This window comes from Perna viridis, chromosome 4 (genome assembly GCF_037379345.1).
Source record: "Perna viridis isolate PV_CMFRI_1.1 ecotype Kerala chromosome 4, ASM3737934v1, whole genome shotgun sequence".
Taxonomy (NCBI): Eukaryota; Metazoa; Mollusca; class Bivalvia; order Mytilida; family Mytilidae; genus Perna; species Perna viridis.
The window spans coordinates 22,177,395-22,193,194 of NC_142448.1; the positions used below are offsets into that span (position 1 = coordinate 22,177,395).

Below are 15,800 nucleotides of genomic sequence, written 5' to 3' on the forward strand. Positions count from 1 at the left end.
TAATTGCTCTTGTAAACAGAAAAAAATGTTTTCTCCACTTGCATTGACAGTTGAGTGATGTGGCACACTTTAAAGTTATGTTAACGGCATAACCGTACTTGTACATTTTATATATCTTAACGATTGTAATATATGAACCACAGATGTTACGCTGGTAACTGGAATTTCTTTGCCATGTATGTCATTTACCAGACAATTGCCATTTTAATATGAATGAAAACTAAGTTAAAGTTTTAGTTTGCATCTATCTAATACGTTAGTACTATCATACCTTAACTTCGATACTCTGTACGTCATCATACCCTACCCATTGATCACCCTTGTAGGCATAGGGTACTTTGTGTTCGTCATTCCATACCCGTGTCCATCCATTTTCTAGGTTTTTACAAATCTATAAGTATTATTACACTTCAATATATCAATGCCAGAATTACTGCCAACTTTCATATATATATTTTGAATAATATTTTGATCGAAGTCATTCAAACAAATGTTCTTGCTATCTGACCCAAGTGTTCTGGTAGAAATGTAAAAATTCCTTACAAAATTGAAAACAGCATAGCATATTCTGAGTCTAGGTTGGTAATTAAGGTCTTTTCCTCTCGACCAGTGTTATTCTCCTGTGACAAAAGCCGTTTGGCCGAAAATTTGTGCCTCTTTTTTCGTATAAACACGTTTAATTTGTATTTTATTTATATTTATTTCCTTTTTATCAATTTAGATCGAAGATCAGAATTGATATAGCAGTCGCTAGAGCCTTTAGATTTGTAAAACCTGTTAGCATCAGCAATTATTTTACACTACCGCAGGGAAATAGTCCCATCGGCATACCCGATTAAGGTTCAAATGCAGATAGTTAGGTCTACTTTATAGGTATTTTTAATATATCGTATTTAATTTTATGCTGTTACCACCAATAAACAAACACAATAAACAACTTTTACTGCGAATTTAATTTGGTTTGTATTAACAACGATTCCATTATAAATAGTTGACCTCGAACCTCTTATCAGTACCTATTTATTTCTATGCATTTACTGCATTTTTTTTTCTATGCATTTATTTGCTTTTGTTACTTTGTATGTATGATTTTGGTTACTTTGTGTTCTTTGTTGTGTGTGTGTGTCTGTTTTCCATGTCTGGTCTTTGTCCCTGGATTACATTCTTTTGATTACCGCTATAACCTTGGTTCTCTTGATTACTCTCTCGAATAAACCAATCGTTCATTATATTATATTGAATATCAATATATATACTAGTTGCCTACAAATGGTTTATTCTAAGACGCATGATAAACCATTCGCAGTTTGGATTGAAATGAAAACCCTACGAGATTATAAAAAAAGTAATCGATCACAGCAATGAAAAAGAGGAATGCTGAGTACCAATTGGAAGAGCTGTCTTCAGATATATCATGCAGGGATTGGTGAATCTATTTATTTACAAAAAGGGGGCGATGGTTCCGGTCAAAAAACTTCTATGAAGAAATAGGTTGCAGGCAGGGACTACACTCCCTGTTCCAGGCTATATTTGCCGCTCATTATTTGCTAAATTTTAACAAAAGGGTAGCATAACCCGTCAAGCCATCCTAAAATGATCCTGATCTATCACCCACTGTATCGTGTATTTTTTCACATTTACTGCCTTGTGATATCAGAAGCCCGGAGATTAAAAATAAAAATGAAACTGGTTATAAACTATGGTAAAGAAATAATATTGATAATGCATTTCTCAGGACTTGTCTCAATCTGTGGTCTGGTGATATTGCTTTTTTGTAATTTGGCGATTTGGCTATTTGGCATTGTGTCATAATGATAGAGCTGTAGGTGCTTCATGTACCAGACATAATTGTTGAAATTTTATTCTAAGACTTTGTCGTTTATGTTAATGTGCGCACATTTTGAACAAAGTGCACATGCAGAAACTACCGCGCTTTTCATCACACATGTGTGTCTATGCGATAACTTGTAGGACTTGAGCTATATGACTTATCAACTGAGAAATGTAACTAGTTGATAGGGACATGTATCTAAGGACATGCTTTATTTCAATAACCGTGACTTAAGTTTGAATAATTTGACAGACAGTTTAGAATTGGAGATCCGACTTGAAAATCTAGAAACTGAGAAAGGCCAACTAGTAGTTTGTAGTTCAATTATGCCGTATGTTGGATAGTTTGTGTTAATTCATCTAGGTGTTCCAATTAAACAAACATCGAACCTGAATATTTCACAAATTGGCGCACTGCATGCCACGAATATTGTTGTGTGTTTATCAAATGCCCTTCGTAATCAGAATGGTGAATTAAAAATAGTTCAATACTAACCATTTACAACAATAACCTTGTGTTTTGATACATTTGAATTCGATCCATATACTTTCCGTTAATCCCTGCTTTTATCCCATATTTTTTTGTAATTTGACGGTCGATCACTTGAGGCGTAAAAATTCAAACAATCGATATAAATTGATTCAGTACATGAGTACTTTGACTTCCTTTTAAATGTAGTTATTTTTCACTTATTTTTTTTAATGAACTGTGAAAATTGTATGCTTGTGGGTATAACTTCTTGTTGTTCCAGGATTTTTAGTTTTACTTACCTCATTGTATGCAAGAAAGCCTTGTTCTCTCGTGCCAGCCCCAGCTACACCAGCCCCTTTGGCTGCACTTCCAAGCTCATGGGAAGCAGAACCCATTGTAAACGATCGACCATATAGCCCCATCCCCATCATCAATTTTTCTTTTGGTGTTCCCCCATTCAACCATAATTGCACAGCGTAGTCCTTTCAATAAGATATTATGGATAATTAATATGATTAAACCAGTTGAAAAATACGGAAGTCCATACACATAAACACAATGTAACCAGTTTACTATACTTGTTGCATACATGTATCTGTCATAAGTGCAAGATCTGATACCGTTGTCATGTTTATAAGAATGATTATTCTAGTGATTAAGTACATGTATACAACCCAAAACCACAAACAAATATAACGTTCATTTTTGGTTTTTGTTGATACGATTTTCCGAACATTTGAGTTTTCTCCCGTACTTTATTGATTAATTGAGTCTACCAGTCCAAGACCTCTACAGTGCCTCCTCGCGACAGCACACAGTAACTAGGGTCTAGTATCCTAGGCTAAACTGTAGAGGATCTCGGAGTATCAAGGACCCTAGAGATGCAGTGTGTAGGCCCATCGGCGTGTGGATACGCCCTAGCACTCATCAACCTTGATCCAGCTATGGGTTAAATAGCATCACACTACTGCCTTGTAGAAGGCTTTGGACAGTCAAAGGCTATGGGGGAAAACCCAGACAGAAAATCCGTAAAGATGGTACTCGTTAGCATGGTGATGCATCCATCTAAGGGAAGGATCCCTCTACAGAAAATCTACTGGTCCTCCAAGTTATGGGGGTTAAGCTTAGGGCTAACAACCCTAACTTGTAAAAAAGATATGTTACGGAAACAGCAACGAAGAAAAAATCTACAACTGTGGAGGAGAGCCCCCACCGCACCAACAGTGGAGCTTTAATGACTGTAGGTAGAAAAGGCCGAGAGGAGACTACCAACTAGACTAGGGAGGCCCTCAACATGGTAAAAACCAATACAAACATCGGGTGTTGGAACGTGAGAACGATGTATGCAACAGGCAAGCTCGCACAGATAACAGATGAGATGCAACGGTACAAACTACAAATTTTAGGTGTCAGTGAAAGTAGATGGACAGGATCTGGAAAGATAAAAACAACAACAGGCGAAACAGTACTATACTCAGTAAGAGAAGATGGGAAACATTAGGAGGGAGTAGCCATCATTCTAAAGAAAGGAGTAGACAGAACCCTGATGGAATGGAAACCAGTCAGCAACAGATTGATCTTGGTTAGACTGAGGGGTAAACAAGTTAATCTGACGCTACTTCAGTGCTATGCTCCAATAAATGATGCCAGCGATGAAGACAAAGATGCATTCTATGAGCAACTTCAACAAGAGTTAGATCAAACCCCACATCATGACATCAAAATAATCATGGGTGACCTGAATGCAAAAGTAGGCAATAACAACTCAAACTTTGAAAGAACTATAGGTACACATGGATGTGGTAGTATGAATGAAAATGGTGAAAGATTAACTGACTTCTGCAACATCAACAACTATGTCATTGGAGGCACACTATTCCCTCATAAGGATATCCACAAGTTAACGTGGTATTCACCAAACTTAAGAGACAGAAATGAAATTGACCACATCATGATAAATGGAATGTGGAGACGATCTTTGCTAGATGTAAGAGTCAAAAGAGAAGCTGATGTAGAAAGTGACCATCAACTTGTTACAGCAAATATCAGACTCTAGCTCAGAGCAGCTGGAAAGAAAGTTACAACCACTCGTTATGATACAGAAAAACTTAACATCTTGAAGGTAAAAAATGATTTTTCAATAACACTCAAGAATCGCTGTGAAGGTTAAATATCTTGGAAGATGTTGTGGATGATATTGATGAAAAATGGAACAAAATAACCGACATATATACAAAAACAAGCGAAGAGTGTTTAGGTTTGCGACAAAAGCAAACACATAAGGACTGGATAACACCCGAAACTTGGAAAACAATAAATAATAGAAGAGAGATTAAAGCCAAAAGAGATAAGACCAAATCACCTCGGCTAAAAGAAAGACTCCAACAAAAATACAGCTCAATACAAAAAGAAGTTAAGAAACTAGTTCGAACAGACAAACGGAATTTTATGGAAGAGCTTGCAAATAATGCAGAAGAAGCAGCACAGAAAGGAGAACAGAGTAAATTATACAAAATTACAAGAACTATATGTGGAAAGAATAGATCATCTCCAAATTTACCTGTCAAAGACAAACGGGGTAACATATTAACCTCAGAAAGCGCTCAAGAAAAAAAGGTGGACAGAACATTTTGAAGAGTTACTTAACAGGCCACCAACTTCTCAAGAACCGGAAATTAAAGATGCAGAAGTAGAGCTTGACATAGATATAGAACCACCAGAAATATCTGAAATCATAACAGCAATCAAAAGTCTGAAAAGTGGCAAAGCACCAGGTAGTGATAATCTCAATGCAGAACTCTTTAAAAACGATCCATACCTATCCGCAAAAATTCTCCATCCCATCTTCCAAGATATCTGGAATAAGACCAAAGTACCAGATGAGTGGAACAAAGGAACCATCATAAAATTACCAAAGAAAGTGTCATTAAATGATTGTAATAACTGGTGAGGTATTACTTTGATTTCTATCCCAAGTAAGATACTAGCCAAAGTTGTCATCAAAAGAATTGCAAGATCTCTAGATGAACTATTGAGAAAAGAACAAGCTGGATTTAGACCAGGTATAAGCTGTATCGACCAAATTTTCACGCTACGCAATATTATTGAGCAGAGCACTGAATGGCAGAGACAACTCTATATTAACTTTATAGATTTTGAAAAAGCTTTTGATAGCATACATAGAGAAAGTTTATGGAAAATAATTAGATCATACGGAATACCACAACAACTTATAGACGTCATCAAAGGTTTCTACACGAACTTCAGATGCAGAGTCGGAAACAACAGCGACATGTATTTCAATGTAAAAAGTGGAGTCCGTCAAGGCTGTGTTATGTCATCAACACTTTTCATCATAGCCATTGATTGGGTGATGCGACAAACAACGAAAGATACACCAAGAGGCATCAGATGGAATACCTTCTCCATCTTGGAAGATCTAGACTTTGCCGATGACATAGCTTTGCTTTCTCACACCCACCAACACATACTAGAAAAGACCAAGAAACTTCAGAATTTTGGAGGACAAATTGGGCTAAACATCAACAAAAAGAAAAGCGAGGTTATGATGTTGAATGTAAACACACCAACACCTATCAAACTGCACGAACAATGTCTACCTTTTAACAACAAATTCACATACCTCGGTAGTATAGTTACAACTGATGGAGGTGCGGAGAGCGACATCCACCTTAGACTCTCAAAAGCAAGAGGAGCATTTAATAGCTTGCAACCTGTCTGGAGATCAGGACAGTACACTATCCGCACCAAACTAAAATTGTATAACAGTTGCGTCTTGCCTATCCTGCTTTATGGGTCAGAGTGCTGGAGGATAACAGAGTTAGACCAACACAAACTCTCAACCTTTCACACCAGGAGTCTGAGGAGGATCCTAAGAATATTTTGGCCTCTTAAGATCAGTAATCAGGACCTCCTTAATAGATGCCAACAAGAAGACATGGCCACCATCATTATGAAACGAAGATGGAAGTGGTTAGGACATGTTCTGCGAAAAGACCCAAAAGACAACACAAAAACAGCCCTATTCTGGACACCTGAGGGAAAACGCAGGAGAGGACGCCCAAAGATCACCTGGAGACGCACCATTGAAGCAGAAGTCAAAGAACATAAGAAGACTTGGGGCACATTACAGAAACTTGCCAATGATAGACAAGAGTGGAGGAACTCCGTTGCTGTCCTACATGCCAGTGGCGTAAAGGGCAGTAAGTAAGTAAGTTATTGATTAATTGAATGATTGGTTGATTAGTTGGTGTTTAACGCCCAATCAGCAGTATTTCAGCTAAATCCCGGCGTTGAACATGAATTGGATGATGAAAAGGTGATAAAATGAAAAATGGGATGGGACACAAGGATTATAGGGTCGACATATTTCGATTGCCACTGGAAATAGGGAGAGGTGGTAAGGTCGGGCAATTGGCGGAGCGCAAAGGTTCCTAGTCCTATCGAATACCACAGCAAGGTTTTTTAACGTGCAAGGTACGCGGCATCTTTCCCAATACGTTACATCACTATGGTTTGCAGTCAGGTTTTCCGTATTATGGCCTGACGACCCCACCATGGAAGCATGCTAGGGGTATCCCATTCCACCATCTGGGACACACAACCCAGTTGCTCTGTAGGCAGAGCACCCTAACCACCTAACCACCGGTCAGAGTTCTGAACAATATTTAGTTGCCTTTTACGACTAGCTTAGCGCTGGTGATGGCCTATTTTTTGACACCAAGACCAACACGGGACGTAATTTAATGAAGATGACGTACCTGGTTTAAAGTGGCTTGTTCCCCAGTTTCGTCACTACGTGCATAAAGTGGACTGTTGTGCCCTAGAGTTTTCTCCCAGCTTCCATGTAAGTCATAGGACATTAAATTAATGAAGTCCAGTTCCCTTCAGAAAAATAATAAATATGATTATTCAATATCACTTGGGGAGTTTTTTAGCGCATCCAACTGTACCAAAATAGGCTTAAATATTTAATTAAGAACAATCCAGTTCCTTTCAGAATCTAGAAGCGCTAGAGTGCATCATTGACGGAGAAAAGATCACGAATAGGGCAAATATAAAAAAGTGTCGTGATAGTTTAAACAAAGAAAATATTGAATATTTCTGTGAATTGAGGCTAATCTCGTAAGCTACTGTGGCAGTTCATTCAAGGATGTTCTGACTTACTGTGAAATAAAACCAATTTCATAAGCTGTTGTGACAGTTCCTTCGCCGGCAGCCACTGCGGCAGTCAATAAAAGACGATCTTTTCCTGACTGTTTTGCTTCATTTTCAAAGGCTCGTCTTAGAGTCTATAATAATAAAATAACAACATGGTTGATGAATAAATCAATCTTACCAGACAAAGATACTGGGATTTTATGAATACATGTATTACAATTATACAACTGGGGGTATACTTGTATACAATGGACAAATTTACAAAAAAATCTAGAGATGTGGACAACGACACGTCCCTAATGCCGTATACGTAGATTTGGTGCTAATCGTATATTTGACTGTCTCAAATTCAGTTTACTGGCGACGTATCAAATCTTCAAATCTGAATGTAAGTGTAGAATGTATATTATACGATAACAGTTAAACATCTTTAAAAATAGTGTTTTGGCATGCATTAAACTGAGGAGTTATGCCGTGGAATTGGTACCCTGAAATATACGACTTAATTTAATGAAATACGACGATGAGTTAGTCCTGGAGCTATAGTCCCACTGTAAATCAAAAATATTTTTCAGATTTATATAAAAAGTAATTTCTTTCAAAATATAACTGAATGGCGGACATGTTTTATGTTGTCTGTCTGAATGTAGTACAATCAGACGCTGAAGGCATATGGTATAGCATTATATTGTCCTTCGGTTCCTTGGTACTGACGAGGAATTAAAGTCAGCAAACAAAAAAGGTAAAATAAAGCTAATCGATAGACAGTATTAAAGCTGTATGTATGTGCTATAGTTTAATGTTATTTTTTAATCAGTTACTTTACTATAAAATTACATTTTTAATATTTCTTCCAAATGCATTAAACGATTATAAAACAGTGTCTACTATCGGTTTCTCTTACTCCCAACCTACCTTACATAGTTCTGTAAACCGTTGTTTGTCTTCAGGTGGACTCCCTCTATTGGCCGGGTACTCCCAATCAAGGTCTAGGCCATCAAAGTTGATCCTTCTTAGAAACGTTATTACATTTTGTGAAAACAGTTCAATATCAACCGTATTGTCTACTAGTTCCGTAAATGGCCCAGAGCCATGTGTCCAACCACCAATAGCTAACAATATCTTCAATTTTGGATTGACCTTTTTCAAATTTGCAGTTTCTTCATATTTTCCTATTGTAAAAAATCAAACTTACATAACATTATACTTTCAACGAATCATTACGTTCAAATTTGAACGAGTGAAATATCCTCTGTGCATAGCAATAAACAAAAAATAACAATAATCTCGTGTTTTCAATCAAACATCCCGAATGCTATAAATATTGGTACACACATTATCACATCACATCACACCACGCAATAGACCCTTTTGTGCTAACGTTGGGGTAGTTGAAAATACACTTCCGAGAGGAAAATTTTTTAGTTCTACCCAAGCCCTACCTCGCGGCAGTGTATATTAAGCATGCTCACCAACTTACCACAAAAGGGTCTATCTTATGATATATCAAATGAACACCAGTGAACTTGTATGCCCGTGCTGTATTAGAATAATTACGATTTCAAGAGAAGATTTAATAAGTATATTGATTTGTTTATTACAAATGAAATATGATTTTACTGAACCATAAACAAACAAAACCAAAAAGATGTTCAATTCCCAACGAAATAATTTGATCAAGAAACTGTCGTATTATATAGCTTCAGTTTCAAAACTCGTATTTATATTTCATGTGATTTTTAATTCTAATGCAACAGTCGGTCGGTAGTCGAAATAACGTAGACTTTAATTGTAAATTCCAAGATTGACTGTCGCAATTTTTACGCTTGCGCAAAAGTTATTTTTGAAGATTTTAATGGTTATTTCGAGTTATATACTAGTCGGGCTGCATACTTGATAGTGGGAGCAAGCCCCTGTGATTATGTTAAAAAGTCTTACCTACGCTCTAATCTGTACTTTCATCGTTTTTGTGATACAAAAGTCATACCTACACTCCAATCTGTACTTTCATCGTATTTGTGTTATAAAAGTCTTACCTACGCTCCAATTTGTACTTTCATCGTTTTTGTTATATAAAAGTCATACCTACACTCCAATCTGTACTTTCATCGTATTTGTATTATAAAAGTCTTACCTACGCTCCAATTTGTACTTTCATCGTTTTTGTTATATAAAAGTCTTACCTACGATCCAATCTATACTTTCATCGTTCTTGTGACATAAAAGTCTTACCTACGCTCCAGTCTGTACTTTCATCGTTCCATTCATATGGTTCTATCTTATTACCGACAACCTTACCAAACGAATACATGATATGTGTGCAAAGGAAAGGATCAATGTTGCTTGGAAAAAACTTGTATGGTTCTGGTCTGTATTGAGCCCAGTTTGTATGGTAACATACTCTCTTGTAGGCTTGGCTGGTTCCTGTAAATTCAATGCAAAACCGGAGATTCTACTGTATTTTGCTCATATTTTTTGTCAAGCGTTTCTAAAAAATCAGATTACGTCGAAAATTTTGCTTTATGTTACTAGCATTTATTATTTCTTTAAATTCTATTTTTTTTTGCAGGAAAAAAGTTCTATTTCAAGTGCATTTGTTCAACTACTTCAATTGTCTCATTTCAATGTTAGCGTTTGCTAAACCACGGACAAAATGCATGATTTCAAATGAAGAGTAGACATAAACATAATTTTAGTTTTTAATCGAAAAAAAATACCACAGGTTACTAACTGAATATACTAAAATTCTAAAATTTAGAAATATTGTTGCTACATTATACTCAGCAATAATAACAGATAATATGTTTATATAAACACCATGACAAAATATGCGATAGCAGCATTTTTAATATATTTTAGACTTTATTTTCTTTGTAAAATATCTGATGACTTACCAGCTGAAAGCAGAACAAGTAAAAACAGACAACTATTCCATAATATGGTCATCTGAAAAAATAAAAAATAAACTTAACATACATGGCCGATAAAAGGGTAGATGATATACCTGTACATGTACAAATATGTAAGTTACAATGTTCTAATTAGTAATTAATTACTGTTCTATCCATAGGTAAGTTTCTATTATCTATTACTATATATGTTGTTACGCATTGTACATTTGTAGTGGTTTACGGATCCAGCCATTTAAGTACATCTACTCACCTTAAAATGATGAAAATGTCAAGTTGGGCCTTTCACAGCCGATTTTCTTATGTATGACTTATGTAGTCAAAGATAAAGATCTATCATAGGAGTATTATAATTATCTTAAATTTTTAGATTGTATTTATTACACCAAAAGGCTAACTGTTAGATTTCCCTCTCACTTTAAATCTTTTCATCTAATGAAACACAATAGTGTTTGGGTAAGACAGAGCATGATATAACCACCATAACCACCTACGAACTTAAGGGAACTACCATTTGATTTATAGGGGTAGGGGGTAGGATAAAATTTGAAATAAAAAGACAGGATTGAAATTTTCAAATAATAAAAGGAAGAACAGGCCATTATTGTCCTCATATTTTTTCTACTATTTTTTAGAATAAAAGGGAAGGTTAGAAAATTTTGATCCTAGCCCCATAAAAAAATCAAATAGTTACTCTCTTAAGAGTCCTTATAATGAAAGAAAACACGAAAACGTACATTTTGTACTATTGCAAATTTTTGAAAGTAGGAACTGGGTTTCAATTATTCTGTTTTATCCAAATGATAATCGTAAGTAGTTTCCATGTAAAAATATAATTATATACTAAAATTCGATTTACCTTTCTAGTGCGTTCTGATCCGTCGGACCTTAAAGTTCTTAAGGTCCGACGGATCTATTTGTAAAATCGATGCTAAAATTGTCACGATTGTGATCCCGGGGGAAGAAGACCATTCAAATTAATTTGTTTATATCCTTGTAAAAATCTTATCAATAATATTTTGAATCCAAACATTTGCTGTAACTTGAATTAAAAAAACCACTTAACAAAGATTGACATATATAAATAAACACCTCTGTTAAACTAACAAACTATGTAAAGAAACGACTAACAATACCCGGAAGGTGCTAGAAGGAACTGTTTGACCACGTAATACTTGATAGGTTTAATTTACGGGTGTGTACTTTAATTAAAGCCACGTCATTATATATAAGTTTAAGGTATATTTAGCCAACGGGTTCATGGTATTTTTTTCTAGTTGACCATCTCATAAAGAAATGTAGGACAGAACACAGTAACAAGTAAATAATATCAACACTTTAACAGTTTTCTCAAAACGATCTCTTGTTAATGACCCTCGAAGTAAAACTGAATTATTCCCAAACTGGAAACGGCCAATACAAGAAGAAAAAACTGAACGAATGACCCACCAACGGAGTGAAAAACTGAACGATTCCCGATTTTGTAATTACTCATCCACGAAGATTCACAAATAAGCAATAACGAACCCTAAACTAAAAGCTGAACGATTCCCGAGCAATCCTAGAAAATACTCACGACCCACACACGCAGTGAGTATTAAAAGGATTCCTAAACTAGTAATGAACCATCCAGAAGATCAGCCCAAGCTGTAAACGAATGAATCTCGAGTGTAGTTCTCTACCGGTATAGCCGATCAAGACAAGACCGAGACATTCTACCAGTATATAGCCGATCAAGGCAAGACCGAGCCATTCTACCAGTATAGCCGATCAAGACAGTACCGGGGCATTCTACTAGTACAGCCGATCAAGACAAGACCGAGACATTCTACCAGTATAGCCGATCAAGACAGTACCGAGCCATTCTACCAGTATAGCCGATCAAGACAAGACCGAGCCATTCTACCAGTATAGCCGATCAAGACAAGACCGAGCCATTCTACCAGTATAGCCGATCAAGACAAGACCGAGCCATTCTACCAGTATAGCCGATCAAGACAGTACCGGGGCATTCTACCAGTATAGCCGATCAAGACAAGACCGAGCCATTCTACCAGTATAGCCGATCAAGACAAGACCGAGCCATTCTACCAGTATAGCCGATCAAGACAGTACCGGGGCATTCTACCAGTATAGCCGATCAAGACAAGACCGAGCCATTCTACCAGTACAGCCGATCAAGACAAGACCGAGCCATTCTACCAGTACAGCCGATCAAGACAAGACCGAGCCATTCTACCAGTATAGCCGATCAAGACAGTACCGGGGCATTCTACCAGTATAGCCGATCAAGACAAGACCGAGCCATTCTACCAGTATAGCCGATCAAGACAGTACCGAGCCATTCTACCAGTATAGCCGATAAAGACAAGACCGAGCCATTCTACCAGTACAGCCGATAAAGACAGTACCGAGCCATTCTACCAGTATAGCCGATCAAGACAAGACCGAACCATTCTACCAGTACAGCCGATAAAGACAAGACCGAGCCATTCTACCAGTATAGCCGATAAAGACAAGACCGAGCCATTCTACCAGTATAGCCGATCAAGACAAGACCGAGCCATTCTACCAGTATAGCCGATCAAGACAAGACCGAGCCATTCTACCAGTACAGCCGATAAAGACAAGACCGAGCCATTCTACCAGTATAGCCGATCAAGACAGTACCGGGGCATTCTACCAGTATAGCCGATCAAGACAAGACCGAGCCATTCTACCAGTACAGCCGATAAAGACAAGACCGAGCCATTCTACCAGTATAGCCGATCAAGACAAGACCGAGCCATTCTACCAGTACAGCCGATAAAGACAGTACCGAGCCATTTTACCAGTATAGCCGATCAAGACAAGACCGAACCATTCTACCAGTATAGCCGATAAAGACAGTACCGAGCCATTCTACCAGTATAGCCGATCAAGACAAGACCGAGCCATTCTACCAGTATAGCCGATCAAGACAAGACCGAGCCATTCTACCAGTACAGCCGATAAAGACAGTACCGAGCCATTCTACCAGTATAGCCGATCAAGACAAGACCGAACCATTCTACCAGTATAGCCGATAAAGACAGTACCGAGCCATTCTACCAGTATAGCCGATCAAGACAAGACCGAGCCATTCTACCAGTATAGCCGATCAAGACAAGACCGAACCATTCTACCAGTATAGCCGATAAAGACAGTACCGAGCCATTCTACCAGTATAGCCGATCAAGACAAGACCGAGCCATTCTACCAGTATAGCCGATCAAGACAAGACCGAACCATTCTACCAGTATAGCCGATAAAGACAAGACCGAGCCATTCTACCAGTATAGCCGATCAAGACAAGACCGAGGCATTCTACCAGTATAGCCGATCAAGACAAGACCGAGCCATTCTACCAGTATAGCCGATCAAGACAGTACCGAGCCATTCTACCAGTATAGCCGATCAAGACAAGACCGAGCCATTCTACCAGTATAGCCGATCAAGACAAGACCGAGCCATTCTACCAGTATAGCCGATCAAGACAAGACCGAGGCATTCTACCAGTATAGCCGATCAAGACAAGACCGAGCCATTCTACCAGTATAGCCGATCAAGACAGTACCGAGCCATTCTACCAGTATAGCCGATCAAGACAAGACCGAGCCATTCTACCAGTATAGCCGATCAAGACAGTACCGAGCCATTCTACCAGTATAGCCGATAAAGACAAGACCGAGCCATTCTACCAGTATAGCCGATCAAGACAGTACCGAGCCATTCTACCAGTATAGCCGATCAAGACAAGACCGAGCCATTCTACCAGTATAGCCGATCAAGACAAGACCGAGCCATTCTACCAGTATAGCCGATCAAGACAAGACCGAGCCATTCTACCAGTATAGCCGATCAAGACAAGACCGAGCCATTCTACCAGTACAGCCGATCAAGACAATACCGAGCCATTCTACCAGTATAGCTGATCAAGACAAGACCGAGGCATTCTACCAGTATAGCCGATCAAGACAAGACCGAGCCATTCTACCAGTATAGCCGATCAAGACAAGACCGAGCCATTCTACCAGTACAGCCGATCAAGACAATACCGAGCCATTCTACCAGTATAGCCGATCAAGACAAGACCGAGCCATTCTACCAGTATAGCCGATCAAGACAAGACCGAACCATTCTACCAGTATAGCCGATCAAGACAATACCGAGCCATTCTACCAGTATAGCCGATCAAGACAAGACCGAGCCATTCTACCAGTATAGCCGATCAAGACAAGACCGAGCCATTCTACCAGTACAGCCGATCAAGACAAGACCGAGCCATTCTACCAGTACAGCCGATCAAGACAAGACCGAGCCATTCTACCAGTACAGCCGATCAAGACAAGACCGAACCATTCTACCAGTACAGCCGATCAAGACAGTACCGAGCCATTCTACCAGTATAGCCGATCAAGACAAGACCGAGCCATTCTACCAGTATAGCCGATCAAGACAAGACCGAGCCATTCTACCAGTATAGCCGATCAAGACAGTACCGAGCCATTCTACCAGTATAGCCGATCAAGACAAGACCGAACCATTCTACCAGTATAGCCGATCAAGACAAGACCGAGCCATTCTACCAGTATAGCCGATCAAGACAAGACCGAGCCATTCTACCAGTATAGCCGATCAAGACAAGACCGAGGCATTCTACCAGTATAGCCGATCAAGACAAGACCGAACCATTCTACCAGTATAGCCGATCAAGACAAGACCGAACCATTCTACCAGTATAGCCGATCAAGACAAGACCGAGCCATTCTACCAGTATAGCCGATCAAGACAAGACCGAGCCATTCTACCAGTATAGCTGATCAAGACAGTACCGAGCCATTCTACCAGTATAGCCGATAAAGACAAGACCGAGCCATTCTACCAGTATAGCCGATAAAGACAAGACCGAACCATTCTACCAGTATAGCCGATAAAGACAAGACCGAGCCATTCTACCAGTATAGCCGATAAAGACAGTACCGAGCCATTCTACCAGTACAGCCGATAAGGACAGTACCGAGCCATTCTACCAGTATAGCCGATCAAGACAAGACCGAACCATTCTACCAGTATAGCCGATAAAGACAAGACCGAGCCATTCTACCAGTATAGCCGATAAAGACAGTACCGAGCCATTCTACCAGTATAGCCGATCAAGACAAGACCGAGCCATTCTACCAGTATAGCCGATCAAGACAAGACCGAACCATTCTACCAGTATAGCCGATCAAGACAAGACCGAACCATTCTACCAGTATAGCCGATCAAGACAAGACCGAGCCATTCTACCAGTATAGCCGATCAAGACAAGACCGAGCCATTTTACCAGTATAGCCGATCAAGACAGTACCGAGCCATTCTACCAGTATAGCCGATAAAGACAAGAC

General features: G+C 38.7%; 1 protein-coding gene across 1 annotated transcript in view; it reads right to left on the reverse strand.

The window, feature by feature from the left end:
• LOC148619330 (putative chitinase 10) overlaps nucleotides 1–15,800 on the reverse strand; it is a 50,328-nt gene that overhangs the window by 24,454 nt on the left and 10,074 nt on the right. Inside the window, exons 3-9 of the mRNA XM_088579094.1 lie at nucleotides 10,378–10,429; nucleotides 9,716–9,907; nucleotides 8,399–8,655; nucleotides 7,490–7,614; nucleotides 7,084–7,207; nucleotides 2,602–2,784; nucleotides 272–391 (exon numbers count right to left, since the gene is read on the reverse strand). Coding sequence (XP_088435220.1) covers nucleotides 272–391; nucleotides 2,602–2,784; nucleotides 7,084–7,207; nucleotides 7,490–7,614; nucleotides 8,399–8,655; nucleotides 9,716–9,907; nucleotides 10,378–10,429 — 1,053 coding nt within the window. The remainder of the gene's footprint in view (nucleotides 1–271; nucleotides 392–2,601; nucleotides 2,785–7,083; nucleotides 7,208–7,489; nucleotides 7,615–8,398; nucleotides 8,656–9,715; nucleotides 9,908–10,377; nucleotides 10,430–15,800) is intronic.